This window comes from Somniosus microcephalus, chromosome 2 (assembly GCF_052327205.1).
Source record: "Somniosus microcephalus isolate GS21.2 chromosome 2, FLI_Smic_1.0, whole genome shotgun sequence".
Classification (NCBI taxonomy): domain Eukaryota; kingdom Metazoa; phylum Chordata; class Chondrichthyes; order Squaliformes; family Somniosidae; genus Somniosus; species Somniosus microcephalus.
In genome coordinates, this window is record NC_140988.1 from 237,830,983 (window position 1) to 237,850,219 (window position 19,237).

Genomic DNA, 19,237 nt, shown 5'->3' on the forward strand with positions numbered 1-19,237 from the left:
TTGGGATATTTTTAGTGTCCTCTACTGTAAAGACTGATACAAAATATTTGTTCAGCATTTTTGCCATCTCCATGTTCCCCACTACTAATTTCCCGGTCTCGTTCTCTAAGGGACCAACATTCATTTTAGCCACCCTTTTTCTTTTTATATAGCTGTAGAAACTCTTGCTATCTGTTTTTATATTTTTTGCTAGTTTACTTTCATAATCGATCTTCCCTTTCTTAATTAATCTTTTAGTTATTCTTTGCTGGCTTTTAAATGCTTCCCAATCTTCCATCCTCCCACTAGATTTGGCTACTTTATATGCCCTTGTTTTCAGTCGGATACTATCCTTTATTACTTAGCCACGGATGGCTGTCTTTTCTTTTACGCCCCTTTTTCCTCTGGAAAATATTTTTCTTCAAAGTTGTGAAATAGCTCCTTGAATGTACACCACTGCTCATGTACCATCTTACACCGTAATCTATTTTCCCAGTCCACTTTAGTCAACTCTGCTCTCATACCTTCATAGTCTCCTTTATTTAAGCTTAGTACGCTGGTTTGAGATCCAACTCTCTCACCCTCCAACTGAAGTTGGAATTCAACCATGTTCTGGTCACTCATTCCAAGGGGATCCTTTACTAGGACATTTTTTATTAATCCTGTCTCATTACACAGGACCAGATCTAAGATTGCCTGCCCCCCTGGTTGGTTCAGTAACATACTGCTCAAGGAACCTGTCCCTAATGCACTCTATGAACTCTTCCTCAAGGCTGCTCTGCCCAATTTGATTTGTCCAGTCAATATGAAAGTTAAAATCTCCCATGATTATAGCTGTTCTCTTATTATAAGCCCCAACTATTTCCTGATTTATACTCCGACCAATAGAATTGCAACTGTTAGGAGGCCTGTAGACTACGCCCACTAGTGACTTTTTCCCCCTTACTATTCCTTATCTCCACCCAAACTGTTTCACTATCCTGATCCTTTGACCCAATATCATTTCTCACTATTGCAGTGATTCCATCCTTTATTAACATAGCTACCCCACCTCCTTTTCCTTCCTGTCTGTCCTTCCTAATAGTCAAATGCCCCTGGATGTTTAGTTCCCAGTCATGGTCACCTTGCAGCCATGTTTCTGTAATGGCCACCAGATCATACCCATGTGTAGTTATTTGTACCGTCAACTCGTCTATTTTGTTACGAATGCTGCATGCATTCAGATAAAGAACTTTTAAATATGCTTTGTGACAATTTATTTCTGCTTTTACCCCCTTTACTACTTTATCTTTTATATATTCTGTCCCTTCCTGACACGCTCTGGTTTTTAATTCCCCCACTGCTACCTTGCTCTATTGCCTTCTCCGCTGACATTTTTATTTTTCGCTCTCTTGAAACCTTCCCCCCCCCCCCCCCTAATTAGTTTAAAGCCCTCTCTACAGCCCTAGTTATTTGATTCGCCAGGATTCTAGTCCCAGCACTAGCCAAGTGAAGTCCGTCCTAACGGAACAGCGCTCTCCTGTCCCAGTACTGGTGCCAGTGTCCCAAGAAGCAAAACCCATTTCTCCCACACCAGTCTTTGAGCCACGCATTTAAGAACATAAGAACTAGGAGCCAATCGGCCCCTCGAGCCTGCTCCGCCATTCCATAAGATCATGGCTGATCTGATCCTAACCGCCAAACCACTATCACAGAACCATCTCCTGAATCTAACAGAATTAGACACACGAAATAGGAGCAGGATCAGGCTACACGGCCCCTGGGCCCGCTCCGCTACCCACAGGGCCATGACCGATCCGAACCTAGACTCATGTCCAAATTCCTGCCCGCTCCCCGTAACCCTTAATTCCCTTTACTTCTAGGAAACTGTCTATTTCTGTTTTAAATTTATGTAATGATGTAGCTTCTACAGCTTTTTGGGGCAGCATATTCCATGGACCTACCACCCTCTGAGTGAAGTAGTTCCTCCTCATCTCAGTTTTGAAAGAGCAGCCCCTTATTCTAAGACTATGCCCCCTAGTTCTAGTTTCACCCATCACCGGGAACATCTTCCCTGCATCCACCCGATCCAACCCCTTCACAATCTTATATGTTTCAATAAGATCGCCTCTCATTCTTCTGAACTCCAATGAGTAGAGTCCCAATCTACTCAACCTCTCCTCATATGTCCATCCCCTCATCCCCGGGATTACCCGAGTGAACCTTCTTTGTACTGACTCGAGAGCAAGTATGTCCTTTCTTAAGTATGGACACCAAAACTGTACGCAGTTTACTACCTGAGCCATGAGCAAATTTGGCTAGGGTAAATAAAATCAGAGATTATTACCCTTGTGGTTCTGCTTTTTAATTTGGCCCCTAGCTGCTCATACTCCCTCAGCGGAACCTCTTTCCTTGTCCTATCTGTCATTGGTACCAACATGATGCGGTGTTGCAGGCTGTCTGCAGCATAATTCTATACCACCACAACCTAATCTCTTGGCCTGACACACCCCTCACTCCTTGATCACCATCAAGCCATGAAGGACCAAACCCGGTTCAATGGGAAGTCTAGATGGTTGTGCCAGGCACCAACTTAGTGAAGCTACAGCATAAGGCTACCTGTATGCTAAACATCTAAAGCAGCTGTTTGTGGAATGAGCTAAGTGGTCCCACAACCACTGGGCCAGAGCAAAGCTCTAGCCCTACCACATCCAATTGAATGGTGTTGGGCAATCTTGACAACTAATCGGGGAGCAGGAGGTGGCTGCATGAACATCCCCATCCTCGACTATGATGAAGCTCAACATTTAAGTGTACGGCTACAATAACTTGCATTTATCGTGCCTTTAACATAGAAAAACATCGCAAAGGGCTTTGCTAAAGTACAATCAAACAATTGACACAACGCTCAAAGAATGAGCTATTGGGAGGGGTGACTAAACTCTTAATCAGAGTTGGGTTTTAAGGAAGCCTTAAAGGCAGAAAGGGTGCTGCAGAGCAATTTAAGGAGTGAATTAAAGTGTGGTGCCTGGGCAGCTGAAGGCATGACTGACTGGTGGAGGATGCACAATAGGCTAGAGTCAGGGACCAAGATTTTTGGTAGGGCTAGAGATGGGGAGGGACAAGATTTAAATATAAGGATGAGAATTTTAAATTTGAAGCATTGCGCGACTGGGAGCCAATGTAGGTCGGTGAGGACGGGGGTGATGGGTGAATGTAACTTGATGTGGGGTAAGATGCAGGCAACTGAGTTTTAGATGAGCTTAAGTTCATGGAGGGTGGCTAGCTGGCCAGGAAAGCATTAATTGTGTAGTCTGGAAGTAACTGGCATGGATGAGTGTTTTAGCAGCAGATGGGCTGAGGGTAGGGATGGAGGCAGGTAATGGTGCAGAGGTGAAAGTAGGTGGTCTTTGTGATGGAGAGGATATGGGGTTGAAGAGTTTGCAAGCATAATCAGCCAAAAAGGCAGTGGTCCCAAGGCACCCCATGTTGACCCAATGTGCCATTTAATGGCTGAGTGTGAAAGCTTTGGATCTTGACAATAACCTTGCTATAGTGCTGAAAACTTGTGCATTAGAACTAGCTGCCCCCTGCTGAACTATTCCAGTACAGCTACAAATAACTTGCCGTAACCTGGCAATGTGGAAAATTGCCCAGATATATTGTAATCACAAAGTGGGACAAATTAAACCTGTAAATTACTATCTGCTCAACCCCCTCCCAATCGACAGTGATTGAAGAAGTCATCAATAGTGCCATCAAGTGACACCTGCTTGCCGATGCTCTATTTGGGCTCTGCCAGACGTCTTGATTCCAGACCTTAATCTAGGCATGAGCTGAATGCGAGAGAAGTGACGGTAGCTGCCCTTGACATCAAGGCAACATTTGGCTATGACACCAAGGAGTATTTCACAGAAAATGTCAGATCAATTTGGGGGGCTGGCGGGGAGAAAGAGTGAAGAAATCTGCCAGTGGCTGGAGTCATGCCTGATGTAAAGGAAGCTGGTCACGGTTGTTGGAGGCCAATCATCACAACCTGGGACGTTGCTGCTGTAGTCCTTCAGGATAATATCCTCATTTGCTTTATCATTGCCCATCTTTCCAGGAGTGGGCCTGTTCATTGATGCTAGTGTTCAGCTCTGATGACCACTCCAATAATTAAGCTGTTCATGGCCAATGCTCCCTTTTTAAAAAAAAATTTGGGTGCGCAGCCCATTCAACATACCACACGTGCGTTTTTTCCCCATTTAAAAGCCGGCTGTGCGGGAGCACCAGAGCGCTGCACAGCTTAAAGGGAACATTGTCCATAGCTAACTCCGGTAGACCTGGACACCATTCAGACTTGGCTGACAAATGGCAGGTAATATCACACCACACAAGTGCCAGACAATGACCATCTTCAACAATAAAAAAGCCAACCATTTGTACTTGACCTTTTAATGGCATCACAATCGCTATGTTCCCCACCATTTGCCAGAAGCTTTACCTAGACCAGCCAAGTCAACGCTACCCAGTCTCTGCCCTGTTCTTGTAGCCAGACTGGCTATGCCCCATGCCTCTCCAAGCCTATCCACCATCTAGAATGCTCATGTCAGGAGTGTGGTGGAATATTTACCACACTCCTGGGGACGGGGACGGGTGCAGCTGCCACAACACTCCAGTTTGACACCATCCAGGACAGAACAGGTGTTTATAAAGAGTCATAACAACACAGAAGGAGGCCATTTGGCTCATCGAGTTCATACCGGCTCTCTGCAGAGCAATCCAGTCAGTCCCTCGCTCTATCCCTGTAGCCATGCATGTTTATTTCTCTCAAGTGCCTATCCAGTCTACCCTTGAAAACATTGAGTGTCTCCGCTTCCACTACTTCCATCGGCAGCGAGTTCCAGGTCCTCGCCACTTGCTGCGTAAAAAAGTTTTTCCTCGCATCCCCCCTGTATCTCTCGCCCAAAACCTTAAATCTGTGTCCCCTAGTCCTTGTACCATCAACTAGTGGGAACAGCCTTTCCCCGTCTAGCCTATTCAAGCCCGTCATAATCTTGTACGCCTCTATCAAATCACCCCTCAACCTCCTTTGCTCTAATGAAAACAAATCCAGCTTCTCCAACCTGTTCTTCTTGTAGCTAAGATCCCCCACTAAACTGATACTGGTTATCTAGTAATTTTTTTCCCCCAATATGTTGAACTGAAGTTCATCATTCTATTTCCATCATAGCCACGGAAACATTTGTAAATCAGCAGAGCAATTTGCATGCTTTTATTCCGCATTATTGATCCATTTATTTCAAGTAGATGACCATTTCAGCATTGGTGCTGCTCAATTATTTTGTGCCCGTCAGAATGGTGCAGAAATTGGCGTAGAAGCAGACCGATCCGGAGAATTAACACGTGGCTAAAGGGCTGGTGTGGGAAAGAGGGGTTCCTTTTCATGGGACACTGGCACCAGTTCTAGGACAGGAAGCAGCTGTACCAATGGGACGGGCTCCACCTGAACCGGATGGGACCCGTGTCCTAGCGGAAAGGGTAAATAAGGAGGTGACAAAGGCCTTAAACTAATAAGGGGGGAGGGATCTACAAGAAAAGTAAGCAGCCTAAATATAAACAAAACGGGAAAAGTGAGCATAGCAAATAATAAAGTAATAAAGTAAGGGACGACATTGACGGCAAGGGAGCAAATAAGAGTTATAGAACAGGAGTCTAAAAAGATGGTTAAACATAAAGTGAGAGGAAATCCTATTAAAAATGAGTTAAACTGCCTGTAACATATTTAGAAAAGGTGGGGGGAGGGAGGGGAGGTGGAGAGCTGTACTTATTAGGGATAACATAATGGCAGTAAAAAAAAGAGACGTAGATATCAGCAAGACAAAAATGGAATCCATATGGATAGAGATAATAAAGATAATAAAGGATCAATCACACTAATAGGTGTAGTCTACAGACCACCTAATAGTGGGAGGGAGGTGGAGGAAGAAATATACAAATTGGAGAAATGAGTAGAGAAACATAGAATTATAATCCTGGGGGATTTCAACTATCCTGATATTAATTGGACAGAAGAGGTAGGTGAAGGGGATAAGGGAATGGAGTTCCTACAATGTCTACAGGATTCCTTTCTAACTCCATATGTAAAAAGCCCAACGAGGGAGGATTCACTATTGGATCTAGTTATGGGGAATGAGCCATAGCAGATAAGAGAAGTAAAAGTAGGGGACCATATAGGCAATAGTGACCATAATATAATATGTTTTAAGATGATAGTAAAGAAGGACATAAGTATGACAAAAGCCAGGTTAATAGATTGGAGAAAAGCTGATTTTGAGAGGCTGAGAATAGAACTTGGGAAGATAAAATGGGCAACAATATTGGCAAACAACAATGTAGAACGACAATGGGAAACATTTAAAAGGGTGATCAACAGAGTGCTGGAAAAATATATTCCATTAAAAGGAAAGAACAAACTAAACAATAATGAGACTCCATGGATGAATAAAGACATGAGAACAGTTGAGGGTAAGGAAAGGAATACATTAAGTACATAGACAGCAGAGGAGTGCATGATGAGAGAGAATACGAAGGGATTAGGAGAGAAGGCAAAGAGGAACTATGAAATTAAATTATCCAGGAACATAAAACAAAATAGTGAAATATTTACACGCACATCAATTTTTTTTTTTAAAAGGAAGGTTGGGATGGGAATAGGGCCATTAAAGGATAGACAGGACAATACCACATGTAACGATAGGGAGATGGCAGAAATATTAAATCATTATTTTGCTTCGGTATTTACCAGGGAGATAGAACAGGTGGACGTGACATCGGGTGATTAGATAAGTGCATTTAAATTTTTTTTTTTTTTTTTTAAAGGGGGATATATTATCAAACTCCGAGGATAAAACCCCTGGTCTGGATGGATTGCATCCGCGCATTTTAAAGGAATCTAGGGAAGAGATAGTAGAGGCATTACTACACATCTTTAATAATTCGTTAGAAAAGGGTGTAGTGCAAGAGGACTGGCGGACAGCTAACTTAATATTTATATTTTAAGGGGGATAGAACATGTCCAGGGAATTACAGACCAGTCAGCTTAACATTGCTGGTAGGAAAAATAATGGAATCTGTGGTGTATGTGCCTTTAAGAGCCCCAGGTGTGCGTAATGCTGGTAATTGCCACTTGGGCTATATAAGCCTGTGTATTGTATATATCCTTTAGAACCCCCCCCCCCGCCCCCCAGACTTGCTTAGTAAATACCTATGAACCAACTCCTGTCTTCAGTGTCTTTATCTACACACGGACACTACAGTGGCGACGAAGTGGAAACGGACTTACCTGCAATTCGGCAGCACCTCAAGGACATCGATTCCTCCAGCGTCCAGAAGACTCAAGGAAGTTATAGAAACTGTGGTTTCACCAGCTGGCCAAGCTGGTGGCAGGTACTGCGCTAATCCTTCCTGGGCGTCAGGCTGGGGCTCCAGCGTCGGGCTCTACAGCTGAGACAGGCAGCGAAATCGGAGGCAAGCAATAATGGACTGGGAGAGTGCACTCGGGAGACAGCCGGCGTGGCAAGCAGGTCAGCGTTTAGACCTCCGTCGGGAACGAGTCTCCAACAGTGAATAAACGGAAACCACAGTAAAACAGCGTTGTTATCGGTAGCAGCGGCGGGAAAGCGCAGGAAGCGCCATATCGTTGCTACAGAGAGAAAAAAAAAGCGCGGGAAGCGCCATATCTTTTTTTTGAAATGCCTAAGTCTGGCAATATTGATGCTTTTGATAACGAAACAGAGCCTAACTTTGGCAATATTGATGTTTTTGATAAGATAGAGAATTGGACCACATATGTAGAAAGAGTGGAGGTGTTTTGCACCGCAAATGGAATAAAAGATGAAGAAAAAGCTTCAGTGCTTCTGGATCTAATGGGCGCAGAAACATACAAGCTGTTACGCAACTTAATCACTCCAGCCGAACCGATGGACAAGAATTTTGAGGAGATTGTTGATACCCTACACTGCCAATTCGAGGCAGGACTGTCAGATTCTCTGCAAGACAAATTCATCTGCGATCCCCTAAGTGTAGAAACACAAAAAAAGGTATCTTCTGGAAAAGATTTAACACTGGACAAGGCTTTCAGTGCAATAGGAGCGGCAAAGATAAAGCAAAGGCCACAGGACTTCGGCACCCATGAAATGACACGGGGTTTCAAGAGATGTTATCGCTGCGGCAGATCCAACCATGACCAGAGGGATTGCTGGTTCAAAGAAAAAGCATGCAGGCGATGCGGAAAGATGGGACACATTCCACGTGTATGCCGATCTGAAAATAAAAAATCCACTAACGGGAAAAGAATCAATAAGGAAAAGCACAGAAAGGTACAAATGATGACGGACAGTAGCTCCAAAGACCAGAAGAGCGATAGCGACTCCGGGAACAAGAGACTAAGCTCTCTCAAATTACATAATGTAATTGCCAATGAAGATTACCAGACCATTTGGGTTACCTTCATAATAGCAGGGTCCCCAGTTAAAATGGAGCTAGATACAGGATCCGCTCTAACCGTAATAAATCGACGAGATTACGAGAGGCTATTTTCGCATATACCTCTAAAAGACACATCCATTATCTTAAAAACATATACGGGGCAGAAAGTATACCCCAAAGGAAAAATAAAGGTGCCTGTGGTATACAACGGCAAAGAAATACAAAAGTTGTATTTATACATTCTACAAGATGGTGGTCCACCGTTGTTGGGACGTGAATGGATAAGGAAGATACGTTTAGACTGGCACTCCATTCAGGCACTGACGGTGACCAGTAAGGAAAAAAACAAGGATGACATCATACCTGAACGATTAAAAGACATCTTGGCCAACGCCAAAGAAGTGTTTCAAGAGAAACTAGGAACTTTGAAAGGCATCACCGCCTCAATAAAAGTGGAAGATGCAGCAATTCCAAAAAATTTTAAGGCAAGACCGGTGCCATACGCAATACGTCCGACAGTCGAGGCAGAGCTGGAGAATTTGGAAAAGGCAGGCGTATTATCCAAAATAGATTGGAGCGAATGGGCAACACCCATCGTTCCAGTCATGAAAAAAGCATTGAAAAATAACTCTGAGGAACAGAGAAAAATTCGCATCTGTGGGGACTTTAAGGTGACTGTAAACCCGGTCCTTCACACGGTACAGTATCCTCTTCCGAGGATAGAAGATATTTTCACCTCACTATCCGGAGGAAAACGTTTCACAAAAATTGACTTGGCACAGGCATATCTACAGATGGAGGTTGAGGAGACCTCTAAAAAGTATCTCACAATAAACACACACAAAGGCCTGTACCAGTACAATCGACTGGTTTTTGGAGTAGCATCAGCTCCAGCTATCTGGCAAAGAGCTATGGAGCAAGTCCCGCAAGGGATTCCGGGGACTCAGTGTTACCTAGACGACATCCTTATAACAGGAGAAAACGACAACGAGCACCTTGCCAATTTGGAGCAGGTGCTCACTAGGCTGAAAGAACGGGGCCTACGAGCAAATCGCCCCAAGTGTGAATTTTTCCAAAATCAGATATCATATTGTGGCCACATAATTAATAAGGAAGGGTTGCATAAGTCACCTGAGAAAATTGAAGCAGTTATAAAAGCCCCAGCACCTGAAAATGTTTCACAATTGAGGTCATTCCTGGGATTAATAAATTACTATCATAAATTTTTACCGAACTTATCAACTATTCTACACCCTCTTAATGATCTTCTACACACAGGAGTGATTTGGAAATGGAACGAAGACTGTAAACGTGCCTTCCATAAATGTAAAGACTTAATCACATCCGAGAAAGTTTTGGCTCATTACAACCCATCACTACCAATCAGACTGGCGTGCGATGCATCCCCTTACGGCATAGGAGCGGTATTGTCCCATAGATTCACTGATGGCTCGGAACGGCCGATAGCTTTTGCGTCACACTCGTTGAACTCAGCTGAGCGTAACTATTCCCAGATAGACAGGGAAGCACTCAGCCTGGTATGGGGAGTGAAGAAATTCAACCATTACCTACACGGACAAAAATTTACCTTGCTGACTGACCATCAACCCCTCATCTCCATATTCAACCCTAAGAAAGGTGTCCCCATTATGACGGCACAAAGACTACAGAGGTGGTCCCTTTTTCTAGGGGCACACCAATACAACATTGAATACAAAGGGTCAAAACAGCATGGGAATGCTGACGGTTTATCGCGCCTGCCGTTGCCAACAATAGAAGAGGCACCTACAGTAGACCCAGTAGAGATATTCCACTCTACCATAGTGGAATGTCTACCGGTGACAAATTCTGCCATTGAAAGGGAGACCAGAAATGACCCTACTCTCTCTCGGGTCTACGATTTAACAATGAAGGGATGGCCAGCACATGGCGAACCACTGTTGCCAGCATTCTCGCAAAGAAGAGAACAGCTGTCAGTGTGCCGAGGAACCTTGATGTGTGGATCCAGAGTGGTGATTCCACCCAAACTCCAGGATAAAGTGCTAAAGGAGCTTCACGAGGGGCATCTGGGTGGAGTGAAAATGAAGAACCTAGCTAGGGCGTTTGTATGGTGGCCAGGTATCGATGGAGACATCGAAGACATGACCAAGAGCTGCCTAGGATGCCAGAAGGTCCAAAATGCTCCGCCACAGGCCCCTCTACATCCATGGGAGTGGCCCTCATCTCCCTGGCAAAGGGTGCACATCGACTTTGCTGGTCCATTTATGGACTCAATGTTCTTAATCGCAGTTGATGCACACTCCAAGTGGCCGGAGGTAATAAAGATGTCCTCCACCACCACGGAAAAAACCATCACAGTATTAAGGACCATATTTGCCAGGAATGGGCTGCCGGAACAGATATGTTCTGATAATGGACCGCAATTTGTGTCCGAAGAATTCAGGAAGTTCTTAAAGAACAATGGGGTAAAGCACTACACGTCCACCCCATACCATCCCGCCACCAATGGATTGGCTGAAAGGTTTGTCCAGACCTTCAAGAAGGCCATGGGTAATGAAGACATAAAACTTCAGCACAAGGTGGATAACTTCTTATTTGCATATAGGAATGCAACACATATGGTTACAAACCAAACTCCCGCCATGATGTTCTACAATAGAAACCTAAGATGCCGGCTGGATTTGGTCAAGCCCAACATCCGAAGGGACGTGGAGAACCGGCAGTTTCAGGGCATGAATGAAAGGCCAACTAGGGCCTTCCAGATAGGCCAACCGGTTTTGGCCTGGGACTACCGTACCGAGAAATGGCAGCCTGGAACTATCTGCACACGACTAGGACCACTGATGTATACCGTGGACATCGGAGAAAGCATAATAAGGCGCCATGCTGACCAAATCATCAAGTCATCCGAAAAGGGACAACCTACACCACCACGCTATACATCTAACGATGAAGTAGAGATACCCATATCTACCTCCGATCCGGTGATACTGGAACCCGATGAACCCGACACTGGCCTTCAAGCCGAATCAGCCTTGCCAGAAGAACCTACTACACCACCAGAAACTACTACACCCCCGAGGCGTTATCCGGACCGAGTCAGGAAGCCTCCTGAGAGACTAACTTATAATTAATTAATACAGCAATGTATATTTTGCATATAACATGTATGATGTACTGGTTAGCTAGAAGGGGAGCAATTGTGGTGTATGTGCCTTTAAGAGCCCCAGGTGTGCGTAATGCCGGTAATTGCCACTTGGGCTATATAAGCCTGTGTATTGTGTATATCCGTTAGAACCCCCCCCCCCCCCCCCCCCCCAGACTTGCTTAGTAAATACCTATGAACCAACTCCTGTCTTCAGTGTCTTTATCTACACATGGACACTACAGAATCCCTACTAAAGGAGAGAATAGAAGAACGTCTAGAAACGAAAAGTATAATAATGAATAGTCAGCATAGATTTCAAAAAGGAAAATCTTGCTTGACCAACCTATTGAATTTTTTGAAGATGTAACTGAGTAGACAATGATAATGCAGTAGATGTAATTTTATCTAGATTTTCAAAAGGCCTTCAATAAGTACCCCATAGACTAATGAATAAGGTCAGAGAATGCGGAGTCGGGGGACAAGTAGCAGAATGCATTGCTGGCTGGCTGCAAGACAGAAAGCAGAGAGTGGGAGTAAAGGGTAGCTATTCACAGTGGCAGAAGGTGGGTAGTGGTGTTCCACAAGGATCAGTGCTGGGGCCACTACTGTTCACAATTTACACTAACGATTTAGACTTTGGAATCAAACACAATTTCTAAATTTGCGGATGATACCAAATTGGGGCGGAATAGTCGATACAAATTACAGGAGGACATTAATAAACTTGCAGAATGGGCAAATAATTGGCAAATGAAGTTCAACACAGATAAATGTGAGATTACAGTTTGGTCGGAAGTGCAAGTCTAGGTGGGGTAGAGGAACAAAGGGATCTTGGGAGTACAAATACACAAATCCGCGCCACAGGTTAGAAAGGCCATTTAAAAAATTTAAAAAAACACTAGGGTTTATTTCTAGAGGGATAGAATTCAAAAGTAGGGAAGTTATGCTAAACCTGTATCGAACCTTGGTTAGACCACACTTGGAGTACTGCGTGCAGTTGTAGTCGCCATATTATAAAAAGGATATAGAGGCACTGGAGAGGGTGCAGAGAAGGTTTACAAGGATGATACCAGAAATGTGAGGGTATACATAGCAGGAAAGGATGAACAGACGGGGTCTCTCTTTTGAAAAAAGGCTGAGGGGTGACCTAATAGAGGTCTTTAAAATGATAGGTTTTGATAGAGTGGATAGAGAGAGAATATTTCCACTTGTGGGGAAGAGCATAACTAGAGGCCATCAATATAAGATAGTCACCAAGAAATCCAATAGGGAATTCAGAAGAAACTTCTTTATCCAAAGAGTGGTGAGAATGTGGAACTCGCTAGCACAGGGAGTGGTTGAAGTGAATAGTATAGCTGCATTTTAGGGGAGGCTAGACAAGCATATGAGGGAGAAGGGAATAGAGGGTTATGCTGATAGATTTAGATGAGAAAAGTCTGGAGTGGAGCATAAACGCTGGCATGGACTGGGTGGGCCGAATGGCCTGTTTCTGTGCTGTGTATCCTATGTAATCCTGTGTTGAAGCAGGTTGGGTTACTTTTGGCTTTTTGATATTGTGTGTTGTATTTTTTTCCATATGGAAAACTGTCCTTGTGCTCCTTGTGGAAAGAGAGGGAAGTTCAAAACGTTATTCTAAAATATACCATGTACTATTGCTCCTCTTTCTAGGTCTTGGCTGCTCCACAGTTCTATTTCCTGAAGCGGCTGCCCTTTTTGCTGCTCAGATCTTTGGTCAGTCTGATCACTTGGTGTGGGCCAAGCTGCGTGCAAACATGTTGAGCACTTGGATCTCCCTGAAGCAAGCTGACAAGCAATTGAGAAATTTGTGATCAAAAAATTGTACTTCCTGAGAAGATTCAGTTTTGCTATACAATTTTGGGAGGAGTGAAGATGGTACTTTTTTGAATTAAAAATGTGCCTATTTGTCTATCTTCAGTCATGTAATTCCATTATTGAATAAAAAAAGTTGTGATGTTAACCTAAAGTTTTAGCAATCAGTGCTGTAGAATGAACAAGTGACCTTGTTTCATTGGCTCCTTTAGAAAATTAGGAATTTCTAAACTATTTGGCAATTTACAAGGCTTTAGAATTAATATTTTATAGTGCATGTAAGACATTAGGGGTTTATTGGCATTGAGGTTTCCCTGGTTCATTAAACACATCGCTAACTTTTCTAGTTCTTATGATCATCCCTCCTCCTTTCGTATGGTGGTAGTAGTAAATCAAATGCCAACATCTAAGTCCGATATCCAGGCCAAAGCTTCCTGTGTAACGGCGTGGATAGCTTGTAGGCTGCTTGCAAATTTCCTGAGGGCATTGCTCAACGCTCGCTAGATTTTTGAATATTAAGGGAATCGAGGGATATGGGGATAGTGCAGGAAAGTGGAGATGAGGTGGAAGATCAGCCATGATCTTATTGAATGGCGGAGCAGGCTCGAAGGGCCAAATGGCCTACTCCTGCTTCTATTTCTTATGTTCTTATGTGCTCCTGGGTTTGATTAGGAGTTCCACAGTCGCATGATGGGGATGCTTTAATCTTCCATCTATGGAGAAGGTGGCAGCATCTACCATGGCCTATTCTGAGGCAATTGATGTTCATCCTAACTTTGCCATTCATGATGACTACAACCCTAATTGAGTTGTAACATTGAGACACAACACTGACAATTTATGGGCTGCTGCTGCAAAAATATTGGTTCTATTTCACTTGACTATTATAATCTAAACAATGGATAAGATTTCAATGGCTGTGAGCTTGTTTGAACGTGTGCTTTAATATTATGCAATTAACACATCAGTCTGATAAGAAAATGAGTGATTTCATGTGCCCCTACCCACAATAGTATTGAAGGTGGGCATCTCCTAGAGTACAAGGGGCTTATCTCTGCATCTGGTGCTTTGTTCTTGACCATTAATACAAAAATACCAATTGTTCTTCATTCCCAATTTTCAACACGCTGGTGGCTGCTCCTACTCTGCCCTGTTCCTGAGAACTGTGCTTGGCCCACAAATCTCAATGGGTTGTTATGAATGTAAGATTTATTGTGAGAAAATGCCCTTCCAGATCATTCTTGTTAATGGTGACTGGTGAATAAACAGTACAGAAATAAATTCTACTCGTATCACAATGTCCCTGTGAACATGAAACCTTTAAAAGGTCACAAAACACAAAGAAAATTTGAGGAAAAAACATTCAATTTGTTTTTGTTTAAATTGCAAGTCAGTCTCCATGGGTAAGATGCAATAGATATGCATTTAATATAGTCAGTCCTTAAATATACAATTGAATGGTTAATTTAGTCACAACTAACTGCTTCTGTTTAATCTACAGATTTGTCACATGCTGCATTTTAATCACTTAAACTTTTGTCATTTTGTAATTGTTTTGAATAATCACAAAATTGTAAGACAGACCATTCATAATATTCCTACTCATATTTTATTTACCTGCACACATCTGTTGAATAGTTTACTACCAGTTTAGTTGTAAGATTAGGATCACAGGTCACACACACATTACCCAAAGGGTCTTAGGAATTGTAAGCTTTTTTATTAGAGCTACAGTATTAAAGCATAATCAGATATTATATATGGTTTAAGCTAATAATAGACATACAACCCGTGACAGTAGAGAGTGATATACGATTCCCGAAGCGGAATGCCACGGACGGTGAGGTGGTACGGTGGTTTTGGATTGTGTGGATTCCTGCAATCTGCTGCAGCGGTCACTTCTGTTGGGTCATTCCTCGAGCTGTTGGAGGTGTTAGGCCATCGGCCACCTCAGAGGCTAAACTTGACCAAGGTGTTAGGCCGTAGCCACCTTGGGGAAGCCTTCACCCCTAACTGCCTGATTTCCTCCCTCGGTGGTCTAGTTATTTCAGTGGGCTGGTGGATACCTGGAGTCAATCATTTGTACCCCATCCTATTGTCCAATTACAAGGGAGAGGCTACCTTTGACAGCCTCCTGATCTCTGTTCTAAAGGTTTTGTTGCCCTCTTTGTAGACCGCTTGTTTATCCTACAGCTCCTTGCTACATCCCACTCGAAGGCCTTTTTTTGTGTTCTGACCTTGTAATTCAACTCTCTCTGCAGCTATTTTTCTGACATGACTGGAATCTTTCTGTGTCATCAACTTAGCCAAACTGCTGATCTAGGAAACCCATAACAGACTATTATTTCTTTCAATCCACGATTTCTTACATAGTGTCAGATAATAGAGTGCAAATTTTTGCATAGCGGTAAGTTTGGTTAGTTCATTGAATGGCTCTGAAGGACTGGACAGAGAAGTATAAGCTTTTCCAGTGCAAGAAAGCTTTATTGCTTTTGCACTGGAAAGCCAGAGACTTCCTCATGGAGATGTTACTGTCAGGTTCCACCTGAGGAAAGAACTTGCATTTATATAGCACCTTTCATGACTTCGGAATGTTTCAAAGCGCTTTTGACCCAATGAAGTACGTTTGAGGTTTAGTTGCTATTGTAATATAGGAAATGTGGCAACTAATTTGCAGACAGCAATGAGATGATAATCAGATAATCTGCTTGTAATGTTGGTTAAGGGATAAATATTGGCCAGGACACTGGGGAGAACTCTACTGCTCTTTAAAGTAGTGCCTTGGGATCTTTTATATCCACCAGAGAGTCGAGACGGGGCCTCGGTTTAACATCTTATCCGAAGGGCGGTGCCTCCAACAGTGCAGCACTCCCTCAGAGCTGCAGTGGATTGTTAGTGTCTAGATTATTCCACCAATAAGCCCACCTTAAGCAAGGCAATGACAGTCATCTCTATGACAGTTGTCTTTGCCTCACGTGGGGCAGGCTTGTTGCCAGAGTGGAAAATTATGAATTTTCATGGGAGGTAAACATGTTCAACTATCATGATGGTCTCTGGATTATAGTAAGCCTTCTGTCTCGCGTAATCGGGAAATGTAGGAGCCCAACTTTGTACAACATGTATAAAATGTAAATATTCTCAATTTACATTTATGAATTTATGAAGCACCTTGATGTACTGCTCATCTTCCTTCCACACATCTGCTCCATTTCCAAGTCCACTTTTACCCACCTCTCAAATGGCCCCTTTAGCTCTGCGCCGGAGGGGTTTCCTGTACGGGCTGCTCCTGCACGCTCTCCACTTTGTCATCTTCGCCTGCTGACCGGACATGCCTTGGCGTGCCATCTTGCCGTCCGGTGGAGGCGGAGGTCCCCACTGGGGGGCTCTCTACGCAGGAGTCCCCCCCTTTTCTATTGGGGACTTGGCCTGGAGGTTGTTGCATGGAGCAGTCCCGTGCAATAAAATGTTAAGTAGGTTCATGGACTCCCAGGCTGCCTGCCTTTTTTGCAGCTTAGAGGAGACAGTGTTCCATGTTTATATTCAATGTGTGAGGTTGCAGCCCCTGTTCCATTACTTAAAGGGGCTGCTCCTCGATTTTTAGTTGCACTTCAGTCCCACGCTCCTGATCTTCGGTCACCCGGTGCGGAGGGGAGCGGGCGGGTCGCAGGCCCTCTTTGTAGGACTGGGCCTGGCCAAAGTGGCCATTAATAGGTCCAGGCAGTGGACGGTCGAGGGGGTCGTCCGGCCCAATTGCCTGCCTCTCTTCCGTGGCTATGTTCGCGCCCGGTGGCCCTGGAGATGGAGCACGCGGTGTCCGCTGGTACACTTGAGGCCTTCCGAGACCAGTGGGCGCCGCGGGGACTGGAGTGCATCATCACCCTGGCAAACCGAATTTTAGTTTAATTTGTTACATTTTATTTAAAGTTTTGTTAAGTTACAGGTAATTTGGCTCAGTAAAAAGAGGACATCTCAAATGGCCGTGTTTCACCTTATTTGTTCCCACTGTTACCAAATCTTAAATCATGCCTCTTGAGTCTCAACCTCTCCCCACCCCAACTCTCGAGAAATTACAACTCATTCAATATGCTACAGTCTATGTCTATCCTGCACAAAATCCCACACTTAGTGTATTTTACAGCGCACCTGATGAACATAGTCAGCAACTATATAGTAAGAGCAATAAGTGCTTTTAAACAAACGCACCCAGAAAACAGTGATAATATGATGGAATGGGAGGGATTTGGCAGATGAATGATGTGGAGGGGAGACATGAGGCTGGGAAATAGTGGTAGGAGGTGGAACTGGCAGAGGCCCAGTGATCTAATGGGCAGATAGGCAAATTTTAAACTGATTTAAAAATATCAATCCTAATTTTGGATTATAGTAGTTTGAAGATGGCTGCCACAGTATCACCATGGGTGGAGAAATATGTCAGAGGTTCCAACAATGCCATCTACTTTCAAAATCAAGTACTGCAGGTCTCGGACAAATAAAAATGACAGAAAAGCACACCACAGCGGCGGCGATTTAAAGCGAGCCTGAGGCGCAGGTAGGCCCCACAGCGACGGCGGCGGACCTGTGAGGAGCGGCGAGGCAGCGGCGGTGATTTTAAGCGAGCCCGAGACGCAGGTAGGCCCCACAGCAGCGGTGATTTAAAGCGAGCCCAAGGCGCAGGTAGGCCCCACAGCGGCGGCGGACCTGTGAGGAGCGGCGAGGCGGCGGCGGTGATTTAAAGCGAGCCAGAGGCGCAGGTAGGCTTACCAATCTTAGAGCTCCGAGAGAGGGAGAAGTAAAAAATAATCGAAGTGTGACGTCACCAGAAAACAGCTAAGTGATTGGTTGGTGAGTCACTCTTTTCCAAACTTAAATTTTGTGGTTTATTGTTTATAGGGTGTCTGTGGTGTGGCGCGGACTGCTGGTAAACAAGGGCCCTTCAGTATATAATTTAATTGTGTAATTGGGATTGATTTGGTTTAATTTGCATTAATTAAAGGTAAGTCATGGCAGGAGAGCTCTGTGCCATGGTATGCACCTCCTGCACTATGTGGGAAATCAGGGACACTTCCTGTGTCCCTGATGACCATGTGTGCGGGAAGTGTATCCAGCTGCAGCTACTGACAGACCGCATTGTAGCGCTGGAGCTGCGAGTGGATACATACTGGAGCATTCATGATGCTGAGGACGTCGTGGATAGCACATTTAGGGAGTTGGTCACACCGCAGGTAAAGGCTGCACAGGCAGGAAGAGAATGGGTGACCACCAGGCAGAGTAGTAGGCGCAGGCAGGTAGTGCAGGGGTCTCCTGTGACCATCCCCCTCTCAAACAGATATACCGCTTTGGATATTGTTGGGGAGGATGGCTTATCAGGGGAAGGCAGCAGCAGCCAACTTCCTGGCACTGTGGTTGGTTCTGCTGCACAGAACAGGAGGAAAAAGAGTGGGAGAGCTATAGTAATAGGGGAATTTTATTGTATTCTATTGTAAGGGGAATAGATAGGCGTTTCTGCGGCCGCAAACGTGACTCCAGGATGGTATGTTGCCTCCCTGGTGCAAAGGTCAAGGATGTCTCAGAGCGGCTGCAGAACATTTTGGAAGGGGAGGGTGAACAGCCACCTGTCGTGGTGCATATAGGTACCAACGATATAGGTAACAAAATGGGATGAGGTCCTAAAAGCTGAATATAGGGAGTTAGGAGGTAAATTAAAAAATAGGACCTCAAAGGTAGTAATCTCAGGATTGCTACCAGTGCCACGTGCTAGTCAGAGTAGAAATAGAAGGATATTTCAGATGAATACGAGGCTAGAGGAATGGTGCAAGGGGGAGGGATTCA

At 44.3% G+C, this 19,237-nt stretch overlaps 1 protein-coding gene across 2 annotated transcripts in view; it reads left to right on the forward strand.

The window, feature by feature from the left end:
* The window catches only part of paics (phosphoribosylaminoimidazole carboxylase, phosphoribosylaminoimidazole succinocarboxamide synthetase), a 29,835-nt gene extending 16,279 nt beyond the window's left edge, over nt 1–13,556 (forward strand). For both annotated transcript variants that reach the window (XM_085970458.1, XM_085970467.1), the window contains exon 10: nt 13,247–13,556. In XM_085970458.1, coding sequence (XP_085826584.1) covers nt 13,247–13,407 — 161 coding nt within the window. In that variant the 3' untranslated portion in view covers nt 13,408–13,556. The remainder of the gene's footprint in view (nt 1–13,246) is intronic.
* Nucleotides 13,557–19,237: the final 5,681 nt, after the last annotated feature.